Raw genomic sequence first — 27,508 nt, 5'->3', positions numbered from 1 at the left:
CATTGTAGCAAGATTCTGAGAGCTGTCATGATTGCTTGGAAAAAGCAATATAATTTCAGGCCAACTAATTGAATCCCTTTGATGCCAAGAGATTTGCTACCACTAAATCCAAACACAGAGATATCTCACCAGCACTTTTATTAAGGCAAACAATGTGAAAGGCTCACTCCACTTTGATGGACAGGATTATTAGGGAAAAACAATAATTTGCTGAAGCTGTATTTTCATGCCATTTCTGAGGGTGGCATTAAAGATAGCTGCAAGGCTGGCTCTCCCCTCTGCCCTCACCTCAGGACTGTGGGGATTTGGTAAACTCCAACACGGATCTCCTCAGCATTATTGTCAATGTGAGAAATGCGGCACATTTCCACACCTCAGGAATAAACAGAAATAAAGCTCATCCCTAAAGTAACCTAAACAGAATTCATCCTCCCCCTACTTTTTATTGTTTGGTTCACCTCTGTAAAGCTTTTCAGCATTTATATTCATTTTACACTGTCAAAAGCTGAACAGGAGTAAGATAACAAATGGTTCTGGTAGCAGCTGTCACCACCTACTGTCTGTGCATGCCTGTGTGAATCTCTAAATGGAAATAAAGTACTTTAATAACACATTTTCTCTAAACTGTCCTCATGGATAAAGTTCCTCTCAAATCAGCCTGTGAATGCTTTCCAATTCGGTGCCTGCTTTAGCCTGCGTCGTCGTCTCTCTCTGCAGAGCCCAGGTAGCGTGCAGCAGCGTGATTTAAGGAGAGTTCAGAGGGAAAATGCATTAATAGTGCACCTTCTGCACCTGCTGCTCACCTGCACTAGCTGCTTTCGGTGTTTGGACCATTTCCTAACCTGCCTAATTTTCTCCTCTTAAATTAAGCTGATTGTCATTGCCTTTTTGGTCCAGCTGCAAAGCACCCATAGCCACAAATTAAACACGGATTTCTCTGCCCTCCCTGTTCCTGTAAGATCCCTTCCAGGAGCAGATGGCAGCTTGGGAGGATGAATGCCTTCAATTTCTCAGGGCCCTGGATATCACAGGAACTCCTCTTCAAACCAGGCTCTAAGGCATCACTTCACAGAGAGAGGCAGGAGGTGGGATCACACTTCTGCACTGACCTTCTGTTGGGAATCTCAAGGCCTGTGATGCACTCAGGGAGCCGTGGGGTTCAGATACCCAAAGGTTTTTAGCGGGCTCACTTTCACAAAAGCCCTTCAGTTCTCCTTGCAGAAGTGATGTGCCCTGAGCCATCTACGATATCCGTGATAGAGCAAAAGGCTGAGCTCACATCTCTCATGACAAGCTCATGCTTCATAGAATCATTACAGCTGGAAAAGACCCCCCAGCCCCAGTTCATACCCCCATGTCCCTCAGTGCCATATACCCACGGCTCTGAACACCTCTGCAGGCGGTGACTCCACCATTCCCTGGGCAGCTGTGCCACTGCATCACCACTCTTTATCATCAGAAATGTTCCCTAATATCCAACTTGAACCTCCCCTGCTGCAGCTTCAAGCCCTTAGCTCTCATCCTGTCACCAGTTCCCTTCCTCCAAGGCTGTCCCAATTCTTTTATTTTGCTTCTATTTTCCTTCTTTACCTACTGAGAGATCTATTACAGGGCCCTTGTCTGCATTTTGCAGTGTCTGTAATGCATGAGATTTGCACGTGTCTAGGTCAATGAGGCTTTTGATTGTAAGTGACAAGTGGTGGGTGATTATTATTTTTAATCAACGGTTTGCTCAGTGTTTACAAAGTACGAAGAAAATATTTAGCGCTTTTGAGCACTCGTCACCTCCAGGTAAATAACTGAGTAGCATGTGAGGAAGCCAATTAGAGTTAATTAGAAATTGACTGATCTGCTTTGGCACAAGAATGATCGGAAAATATGCTCTGTCCTTTCTGGAATAGGGATTTTGTTCTTGTACACGCACATCAATGAGGAAACATATTGTTTTATGGTCGGCGTGTAGTATTCCTTTGAGAAAAAAGCACTTTATAAGCCAGATACGTAACAGCACTTCAGGCAAGAAGAATGAGGGCATGAATCCGTACAGACAAATAGTTGTGCAGTTCCTCAGCTTTATGTCATGGTGATGGGCATGCTGGAAATGCCTCGAAGATTAATAGATTCAAATTCAGTGATCAAAAGATGGGAGCGTGTCCAAATGGATCATTATAACAGATTCCCACTCTATCCCACAAGCCAGATTTGAGCCATCTGTAAGCTTCACATTCCTGGTCTAAAATCTTCTGCAGCCATAAAAGACAGTTAAGTATCAGTAGAAAAAAAAAATCAATTTCTTGGCTTTGCAGCCTAAAAATATAGCAATGGCACTGTGGGGAGAGGAAAACTGCTGATTATCAGGCCTTTGTACATTTTCTTTCTTTCTTTTTTTTTTTTTTTTTTTTTAAAGCAAGGAGTGGGCTGCATTTTGGAAACTAATTTGTTATCAGAGGTTAAAAGAATATTTCTGGAGAGTAACATCAGCATCTTGTGCTCAGCTTTGGCAGATCAGTGACTGTCACCTTTGTTGTTCTCTGTCCAGGACTTGGTGTACCTTCAGAAAGAAGTTTCTAGAGAACCTGTGCTGATGATAAAACAGGCAATTTATGAGTCTGATTTTTAGCTCCAGAAAGCTGGTGCTAAAAACAAATATTTAGCCTTTCACATGTTATCCCTTCTGCACTGAAGTTTCATGGTGTTAAAACGCGTCTAGTCCTGGTACGGCTCTTCTTGGTGAGAGGAGGGTGAGGAAAGCTCTGTGATTTTGCATTTTCTACCCTTTCTATAAGCAATTCTAGTCCCCATGCCCCTGAAAGTAAGGGATTATACAGTGAGGGCTTCTTGGACCCCAAGAGAAGGTAGAACTGTGGCTGTATCCACCTTTCTGGAGCGCTTGGCGCTGACTCAGCACAAAGCACATCCAAATATCCCCATCCTGTGCTGTTCCCCAGTCTGCAGCAAGGCATCTCTCATGCTTTTCCATTCACTGCTTAAAGTGAACATCTTCTCATGTTGGTATTAATACAGAAGACACTCATCTTTTGCTTCTCATCCTATATTAAGATATTGATAGAATGAATGCTTGTTTAGACCATACTGCCTAACTCTGCACTGGTATACTGACAAGGCCCTGATGCTGCGGCCTCTTTCAAAGTATTTTCTCTTTGCAAATATTGTTGCCTGGAAGTGTGGTCTTGCCACAGCCTTCTTTGCAAGCAGTGAATCACAACAAGCCCCAGGAAAGGTTAACCTGAAAACCCAAGGTACATGACGTTTAGCTCACTGCCGTCACAACGGTGCCCATAGCAGCCATCTGTGGGAGGCTGGGGCATTGTGAACATATCCCAATGATTTTTTAACCACGGGAGGGTTATTTTCAGAATGACAGTCTGTAATTTAAATCTATACAGGTTTAAACAGTCTGACATTTCTGAAGTCTTTTATGTGATACAAGATCCGTAGATCCATATGAAGGTTTAATGTTATTTCGTAGCTAAGCTGTTAATAATTGGCTAGAGATTTTCTACATATACATATAGAATTTCCATTGATGTTTTAAGCTAGAGACATTTCTCATAGCCTTCATCTCACAGTCCAGATGTTCAGGTCCTACTTTGCTACGTTCCGACATATGGGTGCTAATAATTTAGGGAAATTTACAGTGTTTCTCAATGTAGTCTGCCAAATATACCGTATTACTGAGCTAGGAGGTGGGAGACCAAAGTCACCACTTTGAATTCCTGACCTTTGAGCTTGTAACAGATCATGCTTCTCCGTACCAACATTAATGTGGAGACATTTGTGTGTGTGCGTGTGTGTGTGTGTGTGTGAGTGTGTTTCATCAAGGAGCCATGGGTGAAACAATCACAGTTTCAATCTCAGCTGTTTAAGTTTTCTGTTTTTCTCTGCATGGTCTCCAATTTGTCTGTCTCTGAATAAATAGATGAATTGGAGCTAATACAGAGAAAAGCAATGAACACAATGCAGAGGTTTAAAACACATGACCTGGGAGAAAATACTAAAAGGTGTGAATTTATTTAATTTAGACAAAACTGAAAAGAGATTTGCTTCAAGGTTGCGCACATAGAGAGAACAGGGTGGCTAATTGCTTTTCATGACAGGAAAGAGAAAATACTTGGCGGTATGGGAGATTTGGGAGAAAGCTTTCTCACAGCATGCTGATATAGATGGGAGGTCCATCTCAGTGAAGATTTTCAGATGCAGAGCCCAGAAATGTCTTTCAGACATGTTCTGAGCTTACTTGTTTTTTTTCCTGCTTCTGGTCAGAGTAGAATTGCAAGGCAGCTTGAGAAGACCCACCCTACAACATCTTGATTTCCCAACCACTCTGTCCTGGGAAGGAATTCTTTAACCTTTTGCTCATTCCTCCCCCAGGATGTCTATTATGGGCCTTTCCATTTCCCATTGGAACAGGCAAGCGCTACTTTCCTCTCAACTGAAAAGTGTTTTTGTCCCCAGTCGCAGCTCATTTCTGAATGAGGGGGGGGAAAAAAGGCTGAAAAGGATGTCACTTTCTAATTTTCCTCACTTGCTGCTAGAATACTTATTGTCTTATAATAAAATGCCTTCAGCAGTAAAAAAAAAAAAAAATAAATTAAAAAGGAATGTTTTAGAAATGCTTTTGAACTGAGTTTGGCAGTACGGCACTGAAACAAGTACAGCTCACCCCTTTTTCAGGATGTCAAGTGCATAGCTGAAGTGATTGGGGTCACAGTGGAGATGAAACATTAGGGAGAACCCAGAGAGCACAGCTCCAAGTCCTCTGTTTTAATCACCAAACGTATTCCTGTAAAGAGTCTGAAGTGTCTTTTCTTTTCTTTTAAATTCTTACAACTACTAGAGAGCGATTTTTTTGCATTGCGTATCACAGCAAAAGTCAAGCCCTTGTTCATACAGGGAATGTTAGTGCCTGGGTTAAGTTTGAAGATATAGGGTGTCTTCCAAGGTTTATAAGACAGCAGTGTGTGTGTAGGTACAGAGCTCAAAACACTGTGATGCTGCCCCTGTGAGAGCAGCTTTTGGCTGCACAATGCCACTATTTAGCAGCTTTAGCATCACTGAAACTTGAGAGACTGATGCCACTGTTACGTTTCATTCTGCACGCAAGCAAACAGTTTATCATAGTCTGTTCCCAGCAATTGTAATCCAATTTTTGTTATCTTACATTGTTTGAAAAAGGGAGGAAGAAAGATACTGTTCGTCAATCTGATAAAAGTGTTTAAATAACTGGTGCTTTTTTGTGATTATGTCGGTTTTACAGCAGCATTATGGAAACGCGACAGGGTAACTAAAATCTGATTACGTCTAAGTCCTTGCCCATTATGTGATTATTATGAACCATGACTTCTCCTGGCACATTATGAATTACATGGTCATAATGCAAGGGATTTCCAATATAATTAACTGAGATTAGCAGCGCTAGAGAAATCTGGGAATAATGATACAACTTCGAACAATCAGTTTTACTGTAAGTGCTGCTAGCTCTGACTTCCAGGAACCAGGAGGCTGCTAGATGCAACCATGACCCACCTGTTGGGATGTGGGGGGTGGTTCCTGCACCTTTTCTCTCTTTCTACCCTCATGGAATTAATTATCACCTTGACAGAGTCCCGGGAACTCCCTTCTCTTTTGTTCTCCATCTGGCTAAGGTTTTCAGAAATGTCAAAGGTTTTCATATACCTCCTTTATGAAGGCTCGGCCAGACACAAGGAAGAGCTCTGCTTTTGCAAACATAGAAATATCTACTTATTGGTTGGCGGATCAATTTAGGATGGCTCAAGTTTGAACACTTAAAGATAGAAAGTCATGAAAATCACAGATAAGTTTCAAAGAATGCAGCTAAGGTCATGTTATTTAGTATAATTCTATTATAGTACAATGTATTTGATGATTCTACGCTAAACAGAGTTCAGACCCCAGAGAAGTTTGGTTCAGTCCAATGGTTCCCCTACCCCCATACCTCCAGTGCGGCTGCAAGCCGTCCCGCTGCCACCGCGTAGTTCTTCTGCCTGTAGTGTCTGCTGGCCTCTTGTAGGGCCGCCCGCAGCTGCTCATCCACCCGTGGCACTGTACTGCTGGTTGCTGCACTCGTGGCATCAGCACAGCCATGGAGTGCTGCCGGCACCGTGAACTCAAAGGCAATCTCCTCCTCATCAGCATAGACTAGCTCCATTTCTACATGCATCAGAGTGCGCAGAGGAATGTGGGACAGAGGGGCTAGGGTTGAGGGATTTCCAGTTTGTGAATTTGTTGCTTCTTTTTTCCCGGCTTGTTTGTCATTGTTTTCTGATTTCCATTTAGGACTTGCTCTGCCTACATCATTACTTTGTTTTTCCTCCTTTGCCTCTTTTATTTTCTCTGTGATATTTCCTACTGCTTCATCCCCAAGGTGGTTTTTGACCTCTTGCAATGTCTCTGGAATATCATTCAATTTGTTTGCCGCTACGCTTGACTCCTTGCTAGCCTGTGTTTGCTGAGAGGCTTCATTCTGGCCACTTGCGCCTAAGAAATCTTTTTGAAAGTCAATGCTGCTTTCTGATTCCATAACTTGAGCAAAGAAAGAGTCCTAGGAGAGAATGCAGAAAAGTTAAAAATACTCAAACATCGCAAAGCCAAAAAAAAAGTCTGCAAATATATTCTCCGCTCAGCACATAGCATGCACCGTTGTGAGGAAGCTCTTTGGTACTCGGTATATGGCATATCAGGCTCACGGTAATTACTGTCTCTGTCCTGTATAAGGGGCATAAAGGTTTTAAGTATCTTAACTACAGCTGATAGCTCTTTATAATGGGTGTTATGCAGAGTAATGGTGGTGTACTAGTTTGTTATACCTGCAACAAGAAAGGAAAATATGACTTTTAATCATAAGGACTAGAAGAAAGAGGAAAAACCTCTGACTAATTGACTTGTGTTGCATACTCCAAGGAGCAAAACATCGCTGGGGCCTGGATTTTGAGCACTGCTAAGCACTGTCACTGAGGCCAGAGGGGAGTGCTAACAAATTAGCACCTTGGCTATATTCCTAAGGGCACAAGCTCAAAGCAGGGTCTTTGCTTCAGCTACATTTGAGCAAAATTGCCAAAGTTGTTCAGAGATTCAGAGTGGATTCCCTCACTCAAGATCAGGTTGAATGGGGCTCTGAGCACCTTATCGAGCTGTGGGTGCCCTGGATGTTGTAGGGACATAGAAGCAGGGAGCCTTTAAGTGTCCCTTCCTATTCAAACAATGCTATGAAAATTCGGAGCTGGATTTGGGTTTTGAAGCCATTTCTGTCTGCACGGAACACTGGCCTGCTGCTGGAGACACAGCCCTGCCCTATTAGTAGCATGGAGAGCTGGCAGTGGCTTCAAATTGGTGCATGAAGCAGAACCCAACACAGGACTCTTCTTTAACCACTGCCTATGCAAAAGGAGAGGTGCTGAGATCTGCACTATACACTCATCATCATGCTCCGATTCAATGGAAGTTTTGATTTTCATCTGCCTTAGTGAGGTGGGAGGCAGAGATAATTTTCTTCTTAGTTTTTTCCAGTAGTGATGAAAAGTGTGATTGTAAATAGCTTTAATGACAAGCATCTTTCACAGTGGTTTGTTGAGCATAAGCACTTGTGTTGTGGTTTAGCAGGCCTCCATACGTTTAGCACCAGTTTAATGCGCTTAACTATGGGCACAGATTGTACAAGGGGAAGACACATCATAAGTGCATTTCTCTTTGTCCATAAAGAGATTTTAAACAGATTTTTAAATAGAGTCTGCAGTATTTGTAAAAGCTGCCAAAATGTGTCTTGGATGCTGTAGTACAGTGAATCTGAACTGTTAAGGGCAATGGGCAGAAATGTACAGAGGAGGGTAAAGGGAAGAGGTGACAGCATTTCAAGCTGTATGAGAAGTTGATATAGAACTGCCTGTGGAGAAACTTATTCCTACTTCCATGGCTGCCAGAGTGGGAGCGAGAGGTGAGGGGATAATTGTGTGATTTAAGGTAATTTCAGAGGACTTCTTTCAGCGATGTGCTGAGCAATCACAGCTCCTACCGAGTACAGTGGGGATGGAAAACCAGTGGCCCTTCTCAGATAGTGCTCTGCACTCGTCAGAATAGAGCTCAAAGGAATCATATTTATAGCAAACTATTTTTGAATGGCAGCAGTAAAGCAGCTGGAAAAGGCTAATGTACTTGCATCTGGCAGCAATTTTACCTGTTTGTTAGACACTCAGTCCCTTTTTTAAACAAACCACAGCACAGTCTAAAGATTGGAAGCTTCATTTTCCTGCACTGGCTTCAGCACCAGGTAATTTAGGAAATTATGATTTATCTCCACTGTGCAGTGGAGCAGAGATCTTCCAGCCAGCCTCAGGTCTGGCCAAGGGGATGAGCCTGATAAACTCAGTGCCACGTTGTGTCAACACCACTGTCATGTATGGGGCTGTGACATTGCTCTGTGGATAACCCAGGCCCCAAAGGGGCAGTGTGGGGCTTTCACAGCCTCTGGCATGATGGGATGTTCACTGGAAAATGAAAACCGAGTACCTACATCAGACAAGTTGGCAAGAATTTTCCTCTGAGCAGCCATGCTGTGCCACAGAGCCCTTGGGGCTTCTGTTCACCAAAAAGCTTACCAAGGCAAAGTCCAATATCTGATGGTGAATTTAATATCAATATGAATGGCAAATTGGCTGGACCAAGCTGTCTTAAAAAGATCAGAAAATTTACCATGCAATAAAAAAAAAAGCAGATCATGATCAGTGAAATACATTCCATTAATCACTTTCAGACATTTCTCCAATAGACTGGCACCTGAGATGAACTTTGTTGCATCAAGTGGATTTATGCTGCTCCTATTGTATTTTTAGGTATTCGAGCTGATTAACATGACTTTGGCTTGTGCAATGGAAGCACGTTTTAACTCAGGCAGGCTCACTTTAATCACTGCCTCAATATAAAAACACTGCTAGGGAAAAGCTTTTAGAAAATCATTATCTTTGTCAGTTAAGTATTTTCCTTAGACTTTTGTTAAAATGTCTGTTTTTGATTTTGAAAGCGTTCACTGTAAAACGCTCCTAATGAATCACTATGCAGGGGAATATAGAAAGGCAGTTTAATGCTGCAGTCAGAAGGAAACTAAACCTGGGGGTTCTCAGGAATGATCCTCCTCCTCAGTTCAAGCAGGTCCCACTTTCTGCATAGTGAGGGTTAATCCTGGCCAAGAGACCTCTGTCCATGACCCGACCAGCTCCCACAGCTAAGCATTTTGTTGGACCTGCTAGTGAGGAAACCACATACCTTCAAATGGAGAGGCTTACATGAAAGAAACAAAAAGCACAAAAAGAAAAATGTTAAGATCATTTATCCTTTAAAATCTTCTGGTTTTGTCTGTTGTCTTCCCCGTAAGGCTTAGGAAACCTTCTCGGGGAGAGTGCCCAGCCTACCAGATAACATAAACTTCCTTATGTGCATGATCTCGTGAACCCTATTGCTTATGCTTTTTGTTCTGTATCTAGTTTGATTCTGCTTTCAACACCTTCTCCTATTATCTCAGATCAGATTAGAGAAGAACCTGCTGATAAATCACACTGGCACTTCAGCTGGCACTGAGTTGTTAAATTCTTTGCCAGTTCTTTGATGAGCCCCTTTTCCTTCCGTATTTAAACTTTGATTTCAACAACAAAAAAAAAAGCTTTTGTCCTTAAAGCTGTGAAGTAAAACCTTTCTAAACACTGAAGGCTGCATATGGCAGTATTCCCAAATCTGCATATAGCAAGGCAGAACCGCTGGGCTGCATTCAGCATTGATTTAAATGCAGTGGTAGGAGAGGGGAATTTATCCTCCTAGTTTGCAGTGAGAAGGAGGCTGCCTTAAAGCATCTAAGCACCACATGGTGCAGAGCACAGCTCTGAGGGGCAAGTGGCTGTCCACTTGCAGATGCTGCGGTGCCAGTTTGCTGCATGATGCATTGCTTGGTTTGGGGATGGTGCAGGGAACCTGTTGACTCTGTTCCTTCCTCTGAACTGGTTTCCTTACACTGACCGTTTGATAGCTGCCAAAGTAGATCCATCATCCTCTGATGCTGAACATGCCCATAAATGCCTTGAAAATGTACTTGGCAAATTAGGTACCAGAGTTGGAGACAGGAATAATCCCCTCCTTGTCTCTATCAGAACCAGCAAAGATCTCTTGTCCTTCTCTCATTTTGTTCTCACTTTCTCTGCAGCATAAGGTAGAGGTTGCCTTGTCCATGGTGGTCTTCCTGTGCCTCAGTGTCTGTCTCATGAGCTCCAGGAATTAGTGAGCTCAGCACTTCTTCCTCATCTGGGCTAATTCGCCCTCCTAGAAGATATATATGTCACAACTGCCATATTGGTCTACTGCTTGAACAGTGATGAGGCTTTTCCAGATAGTTATTGAACTCTTTCATCCATAATAGATCCTTTCTCTCAGAAAGCCATATGAAATCACAGGATGGTCATCTGCTTACAGTTCACTTCAGAGCAAGTGTTGGAAGAGGCAAAACTGCATCCAAAACTATGAAACGTGTGAAAGAAAATTATGCCACTAGTATTTGTACAAGTGTTATCCCGCTTCCTCGGTACTGACAGAGAAATAGAGTACAATAACAAAACACATCCAAAGCCCCACAACAGATAGGTCATTAGTTGTCCTGCTCTATAATAATTTCACTTAAATTGAATTCCAGATATCCTGAACTATCTCTAAGGTGAGGATGCTCCAGTTTCATCACTTAGAAATGAAGCAAGATTTATCTGTATTAGATTTACAGACTTTCTGAATGAGCATGTGCAGTGACAACAGCGATGCTGAGATCTGAACAGAGATTTTTCCAGTCCATCTTTCAGCAGGATGACTTTTTAAGCACTTCCTTTACTGCTGAATACCACAAAGGCTCAGACAATCTATTGATGACGAAGGTCAGCACCTTCTTAGCAGCCCATAAAGTGAGTCTCTCACAATCAGTTTTCAGACTTTTTAAGATTCTAGCCATTTCTTTAGGCAATGAAGCAACCTAGTTCTTTCATCTTGCTATTTTTATTGTTTGAAAGCCTGAGTCACATCTGATCTTTTTTTATTTTTAGTTGTCTTTTGGAAAAAAAAAAAAAAAAGCCTTAATGTATCTCTTTTTTTGTTCAGTACTCTTATTTCTTTGTGATAGACATAAGTAATGGCTCATTCAGTGCAAAAGCAGAACTCCTTACATTTTTCTTGCTGTGATAAGGGCACACTTGCCATTATTACAGCTACATTGTCCACATTGCTGCAGTAAAGGTTTTGTCAGCACTTCCACTCTAAACACTATTTTCACTCACTGTATTTAACCTGTTTACAAAACGAATAATAATAAATTGGACTCTGAGCTGAAATTTGGCAAGGGAAAATAGTGGTTTTTTTCAGAGTAGTTCGCAGGGACTTAACCATATTATTCTAATTGCTCTTTGAGGCTTAAAGTCACTTATTAATTGTTTATGTGGTGCTGAGTACAACAGAACGCTAATCTCATTAGGCTATAGACAGAAGAGAAATATTCAACTGTATTAATAATTACTGTTCCCAGCAATCAGACAGCTCGTTCACTAGATGCTCTTATGCAAAGGCTAAGTCTTACCGTTTAAAGGCTGATTCCTTCTATTGCTCATAATGGCTTGTGTAAGTTAACTGACATGGAATGTAAAAATGTCAGAAACTGAATGGAAGAAACAAATGTGTAAAATACTTAATGTATCCTTAACAAGAAAGATTAAGGACATCTGAATTGAATTACAAGGTAGGAGCACCCAATGTGTCAGCAGTGGGAGTGGTAAAAGAGAAGCTAAGAGGCAGGGCTGGGAGGTTTCTGCCTTGTGGTCTTCTCCATCACAGCACATGCGTTTATTTGTTTCCTTGACTTAGGCAAGACTGCACACTTCCCCATGTTGCTGCCCATCTATAGGCAGCATAAAGCACCACTTCAGTTTTAAGACAGCATCTTAATAGGTTATAGGACTCACTGAAATGGGTTAGCCAATCTCACGAGAGTTAAACGAAGATCTTAATATTTTCCATTGCTTTGGGGCTTCTTTCCTCCACGTGCTCTTTAAAATATTAGTTTGAAATGTTATATTATTGGGTATCACAGCAGAAGCTAACAGCCAACAAAATGTAGAGGCTTCAGTTAACTATTTTTTGCTATGGGGATGCTCACAGATTTTGTTAACATGTCACTTGAATATGATGAAAGCTATAAAAGAACAATAAGCTAACAACTACAATTATAACTTAAAATCAAGAAGGAGCCCAAATCTCCAGCAGCATATCTTAGGGCAAGGAGGCAAAGGAAATCCGGAAGAGAAACATCAGTCATCAGCTGACAGCCTGTAGGAAGGCAAAGGGAGATGAGATACAGTGAGGGCTCAGGATACAGGGTCGGTAACTGGTGTGACTAAGGGAAAATGAAGAGAGCCAAAATGAGGATGTTTTCCACATGCATTTTTAGGCACTGTGTAGCTGTCTTCCTTACACTCCCTCCTGGTGAAATACTTCCTCTGAAAGTGTGGGAGAAAAATGCTGAGAAACAAAAGAGACAGTGGAGAGAGCCTTTCTACTTGGCGTAATGGTGTCATCCTATTAGCACAAAGCCCGGCATTGTCAATTAGGAAAAAAAAAAGGTCAGCACTGTGTCTGATGGGATGTGGAAGCCCAGCCAGCCCTTCGCGGTTGGATTCAGCAGTGCAGCACTGGGAGAACAGCTTGATTCATTTTTGTAGCTGAAGGGACACTGGGAAGGAGGAGGGAGAGAACACAGACATTTTTAAATGGTAGATGTATCTCCAGCAGGCTCCTGGAAAGTGGGGTTGTGAGAACAAACAGTTCCTCTCTGTGAGGAGAGTGAGCTTAGGGTAATCCCTAAATGAAAAGGAAGGCAAAGATTGGTCCTAGAGCTGAGACATGCTGAAAAGCCCAAGTTTTGGGGTTTTTTTTTTTGGTACTGCAATATTTCCTAATTCTGTTGGGAAGACAAGAAAGCAATTTTTGAAGAGATTACAAAGCAAACGTCCAAGTGTCCTACTTGCTTTCATTCTGAAGGAGATGAAGAACTATTGATTTTCTGAAAAGATTGCTTTGAAATGGTGGGAGTTGAGTACTTCTAAAGAATGAGTGCAGAGGGCCAAAGTTTGGTTTAGGAGGGTTGCTGCAGACCGTGCTCTGGGCTTGATTAGTTCTGCCAATGTGCTATTAAGAGGTCTGCATCTCAGAGCTGCTCTGGGCAGCCCTGCTTCCAGGACAAGGCAGGAATTCAATGAGAGCTCACAGTGAGGAGAGCACTCTCTTTCACTTCTACAAAATAATCACATTTCTATGGGACCAGACACTAGGAAAGCCCGAATCTAAAGGAAACCAATAAACATTTCCATTACCTATTTTGTGGCTCACAAAACTGCTTCCTTCCATGGTGTTTAATTTGCTAAAGTGTTAGCTGCAGCATAGGAGCTCCTAACTAGGACCGTTCCATTTTGATAAAGACAACTTTAGTAGGGATCCTTCCTTTTGGTTACTTTAACTGTGTAATTAGAATGAACCTGGGAACTTGGCACTGGTCTCAGAAGCCATTCATTTTACTGACTGCTTAAACAACAAGGTAACACCTTATTCTTTGCTCCGGTAGTAACACAAAAGCTCCTCATACAACCTCCCGCCAAAAGGAGCAGCAAGGAGAAAAGGCGGGCATGAGAATATGAAGAAGAAAGAAGAAAAATAAGTCAAACAGGGCTCTGAGGATAAAAAGACTATCACATCGAGATACAAAATGAATTTTCATGGCCTGGGAGGTTGCCTTCCTTCTGAATGTCTTCCTCAACCACACTGCTTTCCTTCCCTGCAGGCGGACTCTCCCTTGGTAGATGTTAACAGGAATTCCTTTTCTCTCAACTTTTATTGTTGTGGCTTTTATTTCTTTTGTACTATTGTGGATTTTTTTTATGACTGTTGTATCTGTTTTCCAATGTAAGAGCATAAATTGAAGAAAAAGAGTGAAAACAGAGGAGTACAATCCAGGATGATGAAAGAGGGCAGCAGACAGAGGGTACAGGCAAGTCCCCTCCAGTTCTTGCCATGGGGGTGCTTTGGAAGCAGAGGTCCATGGAGAACACAGCCTAAATGAGAAATGGGGAAATCTTAGAGAGCACAAATCGACAGTGATCTGTCGCAAAGATTTTAGCAAGTCTGAGTAGATAGAAGCTGATGATTCTTTTGAGCACAACCTGGTGCCTATAAGCAGAAATTCATCCTTGCGGAGAAGACCAGGACAGTATTACACCTCCATTTCCTCAGCCAACAAAGCAAAGTTGTCTTTTGCCAAGTTAGTTACCAAATTTTTATGACGCCAGCAATACAATTTGTCTCAAAGCCTCAACTCAAGTGACCCTTAAAGGCAGTACTGGAATTCTTCTGCTTGGGTTATGGAGGCTAATAAAGAGTCTGTTAAGTGGTGGGAGGGCATTGAAGCATTCATGCATATGAAATCATATGCATATCTATAACCTGAGGTTTGTCTAATACTATGAAAAGAAATGCAGAACTACTGGTGCTTAATTCTCTAAAACTTTTAGAGCTGTTTCTGGACTCAGATGTCCCTGCAATGAGTGATGGTTAAACAGGCTGTTTGTTACAACCTAACAAACCAAACAAGGGGAAGTAGAGAGGTTTCTTTCCAAACCAACAAAGCTTTCTATTTACCTGCAACTTGCTGTCTTAACAATTACTGTACACTGGACTAAAGGCTAACCTGAAACCTTGTGCTGGCTTTATTGATGGGGTTGTGTAGCAATGAAATCTCCAGGGTGCAAAGGAGAAGAAAGGGAAAAACTTTTCTGGTGGCAGTAAGAGATGCTGAAATAGCCAAAGCAGCATCATTAGGGGCTAATCTGCCTTGAAGTCTGCTTGATTAAAAATAAGAGACAATAATTTTCTTATGGCTCTGGAATTCAGTTGAATAATGCCATCTGTTATGTAATACCACTTTGTCATACAGAATGATGTGTATGTTGAAAGCCCTGTTCAGGCATAAACTAATTAATTTTCATGGCAGGACCAGTTGTGTGAAGTGCAGTGCTTCTCCAATGTAAGAGAATCTGAGGGAGCACAGCAGCTCGGAGGGCGAGGCTGAATTTCCCATTAGATATGTAATTAAATACTATGAGTCCCACTGGGAGGCAGAGATATTAAGCAGAGGTATTAAATGAGTTAGCCATAGCAGCGTACGGGTTCCTCCCTGACTCAGGGCCCAATGGTGGGAGGTATTGCTGACCCATCCTTTAGGCTCCTTGTGAGCGGCGCTGCGATTACCTTATCCTGATGAGGGGTTTCACTGGAGATACATAGACAGACCCAGGCAAAACGTCAGGGTCGGAATTTATGATAAAGCACTTGGAGTTTATCTGTCCACCTCCCGGTTTTGCTGGCTGCTTTACTCAGTCGTGCTTATTTCATTTCTCACAGCATGGAATAATGAATTTTAAATATTCCCAGGCAAAGGAAGCCTGGGAGGAAGGAAAAAGAGAGAGGCAGAAAGATAAAAATTTTCTATATGACACCCAGTGAAGCACATGTCAGTAATTGGAGGATTATATTCATTAAAAATGTATTTTAATACTTTCCAGAGTTATTATTACAGACCTAGAAAATTTAGAGCTGGAATTTCTAAAACTTTTTTTTTTTTTTTTTTTTTTTTTTTTTTAACCCGTGCATTACAGCTACGTATTCCACCCCTAATTGCTTTGTAATTTGACACGTAATGGTTTCATGGTGGCTGGTGAAGCAAACCTATTAATGATGGAGAGCTAAAGCATGTGGAGATGAGAGCTCCTGACAGTAGCACCTCAATTCTGCAGCTCTGTGCCACCAATCGAGCTGTGACATGAAAGTTAGCAGGAGAAAAAAGGTTGTGCAAAAGGACTGGCTGAAACTGCTCAGATTAACATTCAAGGCAGCTGTTTTGCTTTGACAGCTTTTAGGTTCTTATTATGGCTTCTGATTTTAATTTCTTTTAGCTCAGTGTCTTCATTTTCCAATGGAAAATAATTGACTTTTGAGAAATTTTTTAATCTCTGTGGATGTTTATCACCTCTGCTATATTATTTTTGTCAATACAAATGTTAACCTGAAGTGCTATGAGAACAGTAGGGAAATATTCCTCCCTACCCTCGATGAGCAGAATGGTACATGGCACATCTACAGCTGCACACTTCCCATTCAGGACAAGCAAGAGAACCTGGTCTTTGGCATGCCTTTATGTAGCTACACAGCTTCATGATGGCCAAGGGAAACCTAGTAGCAGTTGTGGGTCACTGGGAAACAAAGCAATCTGATGCAGCAGTTCATACTGATGTATTTCCGTTTATCCTATTAAGAGCGTGGTTGGTTATAGGCTTTATTTCCTATAAACTGCACCTGGACTGAAGCCAACATCATCACAGACTGATACTGATTCTGTCGTCCCTGCTTTTGTAACCTTTAAGTTACATCACTCTAATGTCTTATTGAGATAATTCCGCAAAGCTCCAATGGATGCAAGGTGTTGCAATCTGAATCTTAACTTGTAATAAGGTGTTACATTAGTTGGAACTGCATCTGTTCCCTTTCTTCAGCTGATTTTGAGATGCAGACATCATGGTGTGATCTTTGCTATTAGCTGGGATCTCCCAACACGTTCTGTTTGCTCCAACATTTTTTGCAGGGCTTTCCAATTGCTGTGTGTCATGAGTACAGGTCCCTTCTGGCCACACACCCAAATCATTGCATTAATAGGCTGCTGCACATGCAGATTTGGATGGTGAATGATGCTTGGCTTCTTCATATCATCTTTCACTGCTCATGCCCAGAGGCATAAATGTCACCTTAAATACACAAAGCACAAGGATGACCTGTGTCCCTCGCTGCAAAATATCTTTCCTCCTCCTTGGAGCACTGTTTTTCCTGACTGCTATCATCTCATTGGTGAACAACCCTGAATTGTTCATTTTGAAGAAGCAGCATTTGCTGCTGTCAGTGACTCTGACTTGCAGAAGACAGTAAACTCTGGGTTTTTCATTTCAAGCTTTGACCTTCAGTTAATCACAGCAAGGCGTCATTGAAGAAGATGCTGGAATTCAGCTAATAAATAAATGGGAAGAAAACTGAAAGCTAAAGCCAGGGACTTTGAGCAGGGCCTGCTTTGCATGCTGGCTTCTGTGGATTCCTGCTGCAGCTGCTCTTGCAGCTGCATTAGTTCCAACGTCAGTCAGAGTGATGCTCTGTAATAGCCTTGTTACAGAGGATCCTAAAATGTTCAGAGTTTTTATAACATTTACATTCTGAAATGCCATACTTAAACCATTTCTCAATGTTTAAATCTAAATGGGCTCAATTAGAGTTGATTTTTATTTTCTTTTTCAACTGGTAGTTATTACATTGAGCGAGTCTTCATGGTCGTGGTCATGCAAACACACATGTGCAGCATCTAAATGTGGTGGAAGTGAGTAGTCCCACAGAGTTGCATAACATCAGATATACAAACAAGCACTTACAGGGCTGGGGCTTACACTGTAATGAGGAAATGCAGAATGTAGCAGCCGAGTTTATACTGAATTTTCATGGAATCATAGAGTCATCTGGTCCTACTTCCCTGCAGTGAACAGGGGTGCCCACAGCAATAGTACATGGAACCTTCCATCTCCTGGCCTAACTTACCCCTTCCATCCACTGTTAAAAGCTCCAGTGACTTTGTCGGAGCAAGGACAAACCTATGCAAACGCTTTGAAGGACTCGCTCTTAGGTCTGTCCAGTGATTGCCCATAAAAGATTTGTCAGTGGTTACATCTGAATAACGTTACCACAGTGTTTCATCTATATTTCTTAATTTTGCAAGCCTAGATATGGCTGTCCTGGCCAAACTACCAACTCGCACAGAAAAAACAAAGATTTTATAAGGAGCAGGCACCACAAAGGGAACATATCTAAGAAAATACTTCATTTATCAGTTCTTAATGTAACGTATTATGGTACTATAATATCTGTAAGTAGTGCAACTACAGAATGAACAGCATGGGCACCTTGAAATGCAGCAGACCTCATCCTATTTAGCATGCTGTTTACAGCTTGCCTTCTAGAAGGTGTGCAATTAGATGACAACCCGAATGTTTATTTTAAAATAATGGTGCTAGCACTTGCGGCTGCAGGAAAAAACTTGGAAGTATAACTCAAATATCATGTAGAGGCTCAGGAAACAAAAGAAAGAAGAGCATCTTTGTGAAAAAATAAAAGTCATTTCCATTTGGTGAGATGTTCTGGTTGCCTGCCTGAGGATGTTTAATGTTTAAGGATGGCGATATTGAATGCGAGAATGAAGATTTTATTGTTCAGATACTGTAATAAGAGCAATATTTTTCCCCATTCTAATTATACTTTACATGCGTCTTTCTGGTAAGTATGGGCAAGCCATGTGACTTCTGTGCTTCACAGAGCTAATAAGACTTCACTTCTCTTCAGTGGTGCGTGGATCAACTTACTAATATTTGTGAAACATAAAGGAATTAGAATGATGAACATCCTATAAATTAATAACCGTATCTCCATTCATTAGCTCAGGAAAGCTCTGTTTTCTTTCACGAAGTGATTACTGAAAATGCTCTACCATGTATTTTATTAGCAAACAAGATGACATTAAGTGGCAATATGTTAAAATTAGTTGCCTTTCATTCTTTAAACTTTACTGGAAAAAAGTTACATTTTCTTTTCAGATTGTGTTTCCCCAAGTATAAAACAGATGCATTTGGATAAATAGATTTGGGACATATGATTAAATTAAATGAAGAAATAGAAACATAATGAAATAAAATCCAAGTATATGAAAAAAATTCTTTTCACAGGGCTGGAGAGGATACCTAATGCTTCTTCTCTTCCTTAGCCTGGTATAAGGATGACAGGTATTACATCATCTTCCAAAGTACCATCTGAGGTGCCATTTCTGATCTGTGTAAGAATGAGTGTCTGTTCATGGACAGCATATCTCAAAATCCAGTTAAATGCATTAAATGTATTTCTACGTTGAACGCAGTGTTTGTGCTTAGTACGTTTATTGCTGCCGTTAAAATAAAATTAAGTAGTGCCGTCTGAGATCAGGGTCCTGTTATACTGCTACATATTCATTGTACTAGATGCTTTTAAAGAGACCAACCAGAGGAGAGAAATATCCTCAGCAGTAGGGTACTGCATCTCAGGCTGCTGAGAGACCCACTGGAGGAGTGATCTTGTGCTTATTGGCACCTGAACTCCACTGATGCTCATAATTAAAAAGAAGAAACGTTCTAAAGCACAAAAGGATTTTGAGTAAGGTCGTTACTCACTTGTCAAGGTGCTAAAGTGCTGAACGCTCATAAATTGGAGCAACTTGTTGACCTTATCCTCGAAGAAATTCTGCAAACGCTTTTAAAAATGCATTATAATGTAAGTCTCTGCAACGCCTACATCAAAGAAATAAACCTTACAACTGCAGACCAGAAGATAGAGCTGATGGAGGAAGACACGCGGGAGTCATGCTGTCAATCTGGGACATTGTGTGGGTTCAAGAGGCATTTCAGAACAGAGTAGGCGATGACAAACCTCACAGATATTGAGCCCTTCTCAGTGGCCACCTCCTTGTTCAGGTGCTGAGGAGTAAAGAATCCCATGGCCAGAAGGAGACTTCAACAAAATGTTGTTTTGCTGGTAAATGAATAATTTTACTCTCAAACCAGGCTTTTTATTATTATTATTATTATTATTCTTACAGTAGCTTAAGCCCAAAAGCTTCCTCTGCATATTTGCTTCCCCAAGTGCATCCTGGATATGGCTTCCTACTTTAGCCATGCAGTTGAGGTGAAACAAAGATGTATGAATTGTTGCATCCTCTCCCTGCTTGGTGATCTGTGGCCTCAAAAGTGTGGAATGAAGCAAAACAGGTGTGGGGAAAAGTGCAGCAGGACCGAAGAAAGAAAAAGGGGAAAGAAAAGAAATAGAAATGCCTAGGGAATCAGTAAGAAGGGACAAGCATCACAGATCTGAGGAGGGACTACAGAATTAAGAGAAGAGATAGGAAGGGAAGATGATAAAAGTGTTAAACGTAGCTGGGTGATGAGAAGAACTGGTGAAACTGAGTTTCCTGGGCCCTCAGAGCTGGGCTGGCTGTTGTCTAACAACGTGCAAGCTCTGAGCAAAGCTTTCCCAGGAGGCTGCATCATTCACTGTCTCTCTCTTGTGTGAATTTTCCTGGTGCCTATCTGGGGACTTGTCGATGATGGAGTTATTTGGAGACAGAATCCAGGGAGCTCCTGATAAACAATAATTAAGTTTTTTTTTGTCCTCCCTTCTGCAGTCTGAATGAAATAGGAATGAAAGGAACTTACAAAGTGGAAGCAAAAGTGAAATAGAAAAGGAGAAGGTCCTTCTCTACCTAGATCTTCAAGGCTGACTATTTTAAACCTAAATGACTAATGGAGATGAGTTAAAAAAAAGCTCTGGAGGGAGAGAGACAAAAGAGTGATTGATACAGGTGCCTAAAAAGATCCGTATTGCCAGATGACATCCTTGGGTAGAGAGGGCTGAGATGTAAAGAGTTTGATGTTGGGTGATGGAAGGAGAGAAGGGATTTGGGGCAGGTAGGAGAGGAGATGCTTGGGAGAAAATCATTGCAGTCTATGAAAAGTGCTGAGCCTGGGCTTTAAATTCGAGTGACGTAAAGAAAAAGAAATGCAGTTCTCTTGTTAATGTCCCCTCCATTAAGACTGAAGGTAACAGATGGGGAGATTTGGGTTCCTTCTGTAGCAGCCAGGCACCTTCTCCATTCCTTTGCAATCTATTAATACCCTGTTATTCTTCAAAGGGAGTAGTTACAGACATGTTAACCCAGGCCCCACAAGAACCTCTCCTGGCCCCAGCACAGAAGCAGGCAGCTTTCTCACTTACCAGGCAGGCCTCCAGCTGTCATCAACAACTGAACGCCAGGGTTCAAAAGACAACATTCCACCCTGGCAACATTGATGTCCCTAGCAACCACTGATTCCTACCTACCCTAGTCTTCACTTCCTAGAGTCCCCAGTATCTCCATCCTCACCACCTGGTGTCCCCTACACCCCCTCTGTTCCTCCCATCCTCAACTTCTGCAGTTACCAATGTCCCAGGAATGCCAATATGCCCACCACCCTTCATCCCCAGTAACTCCAATGCCTGCCACTGCCTCTCCATTCTCATGGTGAGCCACCAGGCCTGGACATGATACAGATGGTAAAAATATGGATGGCAAACTTGTGCTGGAAATCAGTCCTCCTGGGCTAAGCAGAAATTTCAGCCCTTCAGCCTTACACTGTTTCTTATGGGTAATGGCAGTATGCTGAGTAACAAATTTGAAGTCCATCATAAACTTGGTTGAGCTTACTGCTACTATAAACAATCTAGATCTGATCAGTTGAAATATATATTTTAACTCTGTGCATGTTAGTATAACAGAAATATGAAATAATAAGAGAAGTAAACATCGCAAAAGGTGAAGTATTCAGCAGGCTTAATACAGACATCATCAGGTTGGCCATACACCTCGATTTAAGTAGAAAAAAAAGAAGTACTGATGCAGATGGATTGCTTATAAGATGTATTCAACATTGCTAGTCCAAACAGCATAATTTTAAGGCTAAGCATTCCCTATACAGCAATGTTTGAACCGAATGCTTTTTATGGATGCGATTAGTTCGCGCAGTTGTGTGATTATGCACATGGGATCTGATTCACAGGATTGCTTCTTTCTTCCTTGACAATGGGAAGATGTAAGAGTCTAAAAAGGTTTCTGCTGGTTAAAAATACTCATGAAAAGTAAAACTTCAGGTGTAGAAAAGCCACATAAGGAGAAAAAAAAAAGGAGTTTCGAGATCCAAAATTCCTACTGTGCAAGGAGTTTTAGTGTTTAAGGCTCATAAAATAGATTGAGAGTCCGGTGACATACAAGAGTGGATTTCTTCTCCGCTCTCTCTTTGGCTATATATCAGTAGGACTTCTAGGCAGAAGAAAAGTCTTGCTGACTGCATCAAAGATTCGTTACTGGGGATAGATCTTACAAAAATAAAAAGTAAACCTAGTTGAGAAATGTTTGTAAGTTATTTTTTAGTGAATGTTTTGTTCCTTTGCTATAAACACACATTTTATTTATTTATTTATTTATTTATTTTCTTTCTGAAAAATAAACGAGAAAATAAAGTAGTTGTTTTTTGCCCAAGAAAGAAGCTGCTGACATAGCCTGAGCAGGGAGAGCAAATGAGACCCAAAGACATGGCAGTGGTCAGATTTCAACTTTCAGGAGACAGTGAAATAAAAAGTTCAAAGTGAAATGCAAGGTAGGCAAGAGCAGGCTGTGGTGAGTGGCCAGGATGGGGGTGAGGACTTGCCTTGGGGCACAGGCAGCCTCCAGACAGAGCATTTACGGCTCATGCTGAGATGACTCAGTCACATTGCTGCTGCGTCTCAACAAGAATATAAGAGAAAATAAGCATTGGCATCACATACTCTTGCAGATCTTTTCCGGTCAAAAGGTAGGCTGCTACATAATTAAGTTAAAGTTTGTTTTTTATATATAGTTCTAGGACAACTACGAGGTTCTTGTGACTGCAGAGATGATGTGACATTCAAAGGTAAAGGTGCACGTGACCATCGTTCATATTGGGAGATTTTAGAGATAAATCATAGGGGACCAGAGGAGAAATCAGTGCTGTGGGAGCTGTGGGGAAGACGTGCAGGGCAGGGAGGAGGACACAGGCTGTTTCTGCCAATCTGATTCTCTTTGTAACTTGCAATTTCACCTTGCTGACTGGGCTAACTTTCGCAAGGCAATTTTCATGCAGGTGCTTGTTAAATTCAGATCATACACTAACGACAGCTTCTCTTTGGATGAGGAGCTGGCTGAAAAGCTACCGTAAGAGGCATTTATTGGAGGTAAATCCCCCCTCTTATAAAGATTAATGAACAGAGGCACATACTCAAGACACTATGGACTTACACAGTTACTATTACAGCCTTAGGGAGGCAGCTACCTCTCTGGTATCTGTGCCCTTCATAAAACACTGGCACTTGTATTATTGGTGGATTTGCATGTTCCTATATCCAACAGCTCAGAGTAAGCCCTGTCTTCAGAGCATCTATCACAGCATTAAGAAAAGGTTTCTGTCACGATGAGGTGGTGGTGAACATTTAGTGACATTTCTGAATGCCCCTCTTCTGAACATACCCAATGGCTTTTGATATGCCACTCTCCCTCGCTGCAAACCGCATCAATTTTGGAGACACATTTGTTTTAATGCTTTTAACTGCTCATGTCATTCCTGAGAATGACGAGGAACACCAACTTCTGTCCCTGCAACTGCTTAAAAAATAATGATAAAAAAGATCAGCAAAAAGTTGGAGGAATTTAGTCCTTAATACAGCTGGATTCCTGCTCCTCCCCTCCCTGCTATTTTTAAACAAATTACTTTTAATATTACCTAGACATTAATGTTTTAGATTGAGTACTATTCATGCTCCATAACTGCTTTTCATAAATGTTTTAATGGTTCCAGGCCCAATTCCACTGAGGTCAATTAGAAGATTCCAAATAAATCCTTCCTTCCCCTCCTTGCATTAGTATGCAGCTTGTAAGAGGGCTGACATTGGCCTGTGCTTTTATCTTAAAATTATCCAAAAGACAGTTTTCCTATGGGAGGAACTCTCACCATATAATTTGTGGGTGGTACTTGGAGGGATGCTACCCAGGTAAAAAACACTTATTTTTAATTTAGGACCTGATTTTCAGACACACCGAACACAATTCTGCCTGAAGTTAAATATAGGCTTTGGTGGCCAATACCTCTGAAAACCAGAACCATAATTTCTAACATACCTCATTTTGTCCCAGGCTGTACTGTCCAGAATTAGGTTTAGAGTAGTTTGGAAACAGATTTCAATGTGTTCTTTCTGCAAATATCTCAGCAAAATGAAGTGGTATATTACATTAAAGTATGTTCTGTTTTATTTATATCATAATTCCATGCCTGTGAGTATCTGACTTTAATCAAATTCATTTTTAAATGGATCTCAAACTTTAAATAACTAAAAGCATCTTTCCTCACAACAAGGACATAGTACATCTTTGGTCTGCTATGCCATAAAAACATGGAAGATGAGGTGTAAAATATCTTGGGAAATATTGATTTTCTTATTTGTTCATATTATGGATGGCTAACTGGATAAATACTACTGTGGTTTGTGCAGAAACCCGAGTTCAGATTTCTCTTGTACCTCTGAACTTGCAGTATGGCTTAGGGCAAATATCTTACTGAATATGGGCCTAAGCTTTTCTGTTATGCATGCATAAATCTTTGAACCGCAGAGGTCTAGTTTTAATCATAACCGCTGTAAGAATATTTTTATATTCTCTCTTTTAATGCTATTTAAATGCAATTTTTATAAGTACTTTTTGGCATACACTAATTGCAGAGTTTCACATTTTTCTAGGATGTTTGAAGAAATCTGAAATGATTTCTGGTATTTGAAACCAAGCTTGAAATTGTGCTGAAGACACAGTTCTCACAGAAAGACTTTTCAGCTGAATTAATTACAGTACAATCAATCTGTGGCACGTGGGACAAGGAATATCTGTTGATAACCTTGGCTGATCTTACTGTAGTTTGCATTCATGAGTCTGAACAGTTTTCTGGACATATTGCTATTGCCATTATGCCCTTTCTTAATTTATGTACTCGTGATGGTTTTGGCTATCTTGACAAAAAAAAATGCCATGCTTAAGTCAAGTACTCTGGAACTGTTAGCTTTCAGTGACAAATTACCTGTGCACTCATTATATGCTTATTGTCTAAGGCTTCTTGTCGTAGGAAATCTGTTTTGTGTATTAGCAATTTACATCATTATCCTTGTGTATTCCAAGTGGGACTATTAGAAACACATCTTCCTTCAAGAACACAACTTGAAACAATTCAGCAAAAGAAATAAGAAATCAAGCTGTGCTATTCTTTTCATTGTCTTCTACTTATATTATCTGTGCTTGCATATATGCACTGAGGAAATGCAAAGCCCAAATAGCTCCAATATAATTCTAGCTTTTTGAAAACAAAGAGAAAGTCATCACTCTGTGAAGCTGAACTAACAATACAACACCAGGAAAAAATCCACATATGCTCAGCACAGAACTGTATTGCCTTTTCCATTGTCAGCTGCCCTATGCACAAGGAAAATGTCACCTCTGCAATCTGGGTGCACTCTTTGTCCACTCTCATGAAGAGTGAAGTGCAGGAAAACACACAGAGCAATAGTAAGCCGAGAATTGGTTCTGAAAGGTTATAATAAATATTACTACTCCTTTCCAATCGGTGGCTCACGTAACATCCTTCATGGTTTCCAGAGGCAACTGGAAGGGGAATGATCTTGGCTGTGTATAGAAAACCTAGACAAATATTGTCTCTCCTGCCAAAGAATTCTTGTTGTTAGATACTCAAACCTTAAACTCCTGTATACTCAGATTTATGATTCTCTGCTGCTGTATTTGTTGTAAATTGTGTTTTGCTTAGTTGCAGGTACCTACAGAGTTTTAACAGTCTGCAGAATTGGATCACTAAAGTACTGTTTAAATAAGAAAAAAAAGTCTATAAAATCCTTTTGACCTTAACAGCATCCACAAATACAGCAAACTTGTTTTAAGTTAGACTTTATAGATACCCAGGGCATATACATTTTAAATTATGCATTCTAGGAGAAAACTGGCTTTCACTGCCTATCAGATATATCCAAACGTGTATTAAGTATCTCATGAACCTATAAAGAAGTATTTCTATTCCACTTAATAAATGGGGGCCTGATTCTTCTACTATCAGTGGTGTAATTTCATTGACTGCCACAGAACAACAGCTGATCTATGGAAATGATGAAGCCAGCACTTTAGCCTAGAGAGGTGAGCGAGACTTTACTTGAAAGCATGATGCCAGTTGCATTAAATCTTGGTGCAAAACTGAAAGTTAACAAGAAATGTGTATTATAAATAGTTAATGACTTTTTTTTTTTTTTTCCCTTTCTGTTTAAGCTGCTGATATTCAAGACTTCATATGGTTTGTGAGGTTCCGAATGAAATTCCCAAGCATGGTGTACATTTTTTTCCCTGGGGATTTTATGTATTTATGTATCTGCAGACTGTTTTGTTTAGCTGTATTTGAATGTTATTTCACCATACAACGAGGTCCTAATTTTTACAGGCAATCAAAGCTGTGCCTTACAAATATCCACTTGTTCACTTGTATAGAAAACAATGTCCTATGAAAAATTAAGTTATTAAAACAAAGTATTTTTAATATAGTACTTAGAATATTACGTATATGAATCTTGTAAATCAGAATCTAATTAAATTATCAATTCCCACAGCTAGTTCTGCATCTTCTACAAACACATCTCAAACCATATTAATCATATTCCTGCTTATGATTTTCCCAAGCTAATGCTTTTGATGTTGCTTGCTAAATTCTTAACAGAAATTACAAAAATCCAAATACTAACAGCAACCAAACCCACTTCATTGCTTAAACAACAGTCTTTTCCAGTGATGAGTTCTGACTCTGAAAGTCACACTCCTATTTATGTACCAACAGATATTTACAGGCATGGCAGGCTTTTCTGCTTTTACTGGGCTCATGTCTGGCACAAAAACATGCAGCAATGGGGACCTTAATCAAAAACTCATCCACATTTTTATGTGTGTTTGTCAGCCTGCATTTTTCCCCCAGGCTGGTGGGATTCAGAGTTCAGCGAGCACCTCTGGTATCCAAAAAGCTTGTTCTCCAACCTCATTAATCACAGCTGGATGTGTAACAGGTTCCTCACACAACACCTCGCCCAGGGTGCCTTCTAGCAAAGGAAATACAGACTGATTCATGACCCACTGTTCTGAGATGGTGGACAGCATGTTCATGTAGACTTTACTTCTGGATCCAGCACATCTTCCAGAACTTAATGCAGTTAAACAAAGCTTCCCATATGGTACTAGTCTAGCATTGATTTTTAGGTCTAAATGGAGAGGAAAAAAGCCTTCTGAAGCAACTGTTCCCCTGTTTTCTTTCTGGTATGCCTCACAGCTTCCTATCTGTTTTAGGTCTATTGCTCAGCTTTGGAATTTGTTTCCCTTTGCAGTGTTGAGCAACTGTCAGAAGAGGGCAGCCGCAAGAGAAAAGAATAAATTATGCATCTCTAATTCCTGAAGTTGTTTCCCTTCAGGAATTAGATCAAATTTCAATACAGAAAGTACACTCCAGCCACAGATGTAGCCTGAACATAAAACCTGGGGAGTTACAGCAGGAAATATCTTTCAGATAGACTTGTCACTGCTGGTCATTCCTGTACAAGGAACGATGCTGAGACTCTGTATCCCATGGATACACTTAAATGAGATTTCATTTCTAACAATAGTTGCATT

At 40.8% G+C, this 27,508-nt stretch overlaps 1 protein-coding gene across 1 annotated transcript in view; it reads right to left on the bottom strand.

Annotated features, from left to right (window-relative positions):
* SPATA16 (spermatogenesis associated 16) overlaps nt 1–27,508 on the bottom strand; it is a 135,577-nt gene that overhangs the window by 61,847 nt on the left and 46,222 nt on the right. Inside the window, exons 2-4 of the mRNA XM_072344682.1 lie at nt 8,556–8,651; nt 6,787–6,795; nt 5,978–6,583 (exon numbers count right to left, since the gene is read on the bottom strand). Of these exons, the coding sequence (XP_072200783.1) occupies nt 5,978–6,583; nt 6,787–6,795; nt 8,556–8,651 (711 nt within the window). The remainder of the gene's footprint in view (nt 1–5,977; nt 6,584–6,786; nt 6,796–8,555; nt 8,652–27,508) is intronic.

Source organism: Excalfactoria chinensis, chromosome 9 (assembly GCF_039878825.1).
Source record: "Excalfactoria chinensis isolate bCotChi1 chromosome 9, bCotChi1.hap2, whole genome shotgun sequence".
In the NCBI taxonomy this organism is placed as follows: domain Eukaryota; kingdom Metazoa; phylum Chordata; class Aves; order Galliformes; family Phasianidae; genus Excalfactoria; species Excalfactoria chinensis.
The sequence above is the reverse complement of the archived record's forward strand: the minus strand, read 5'-3'. Positions and strand labels throughout refer to the sequence as shown.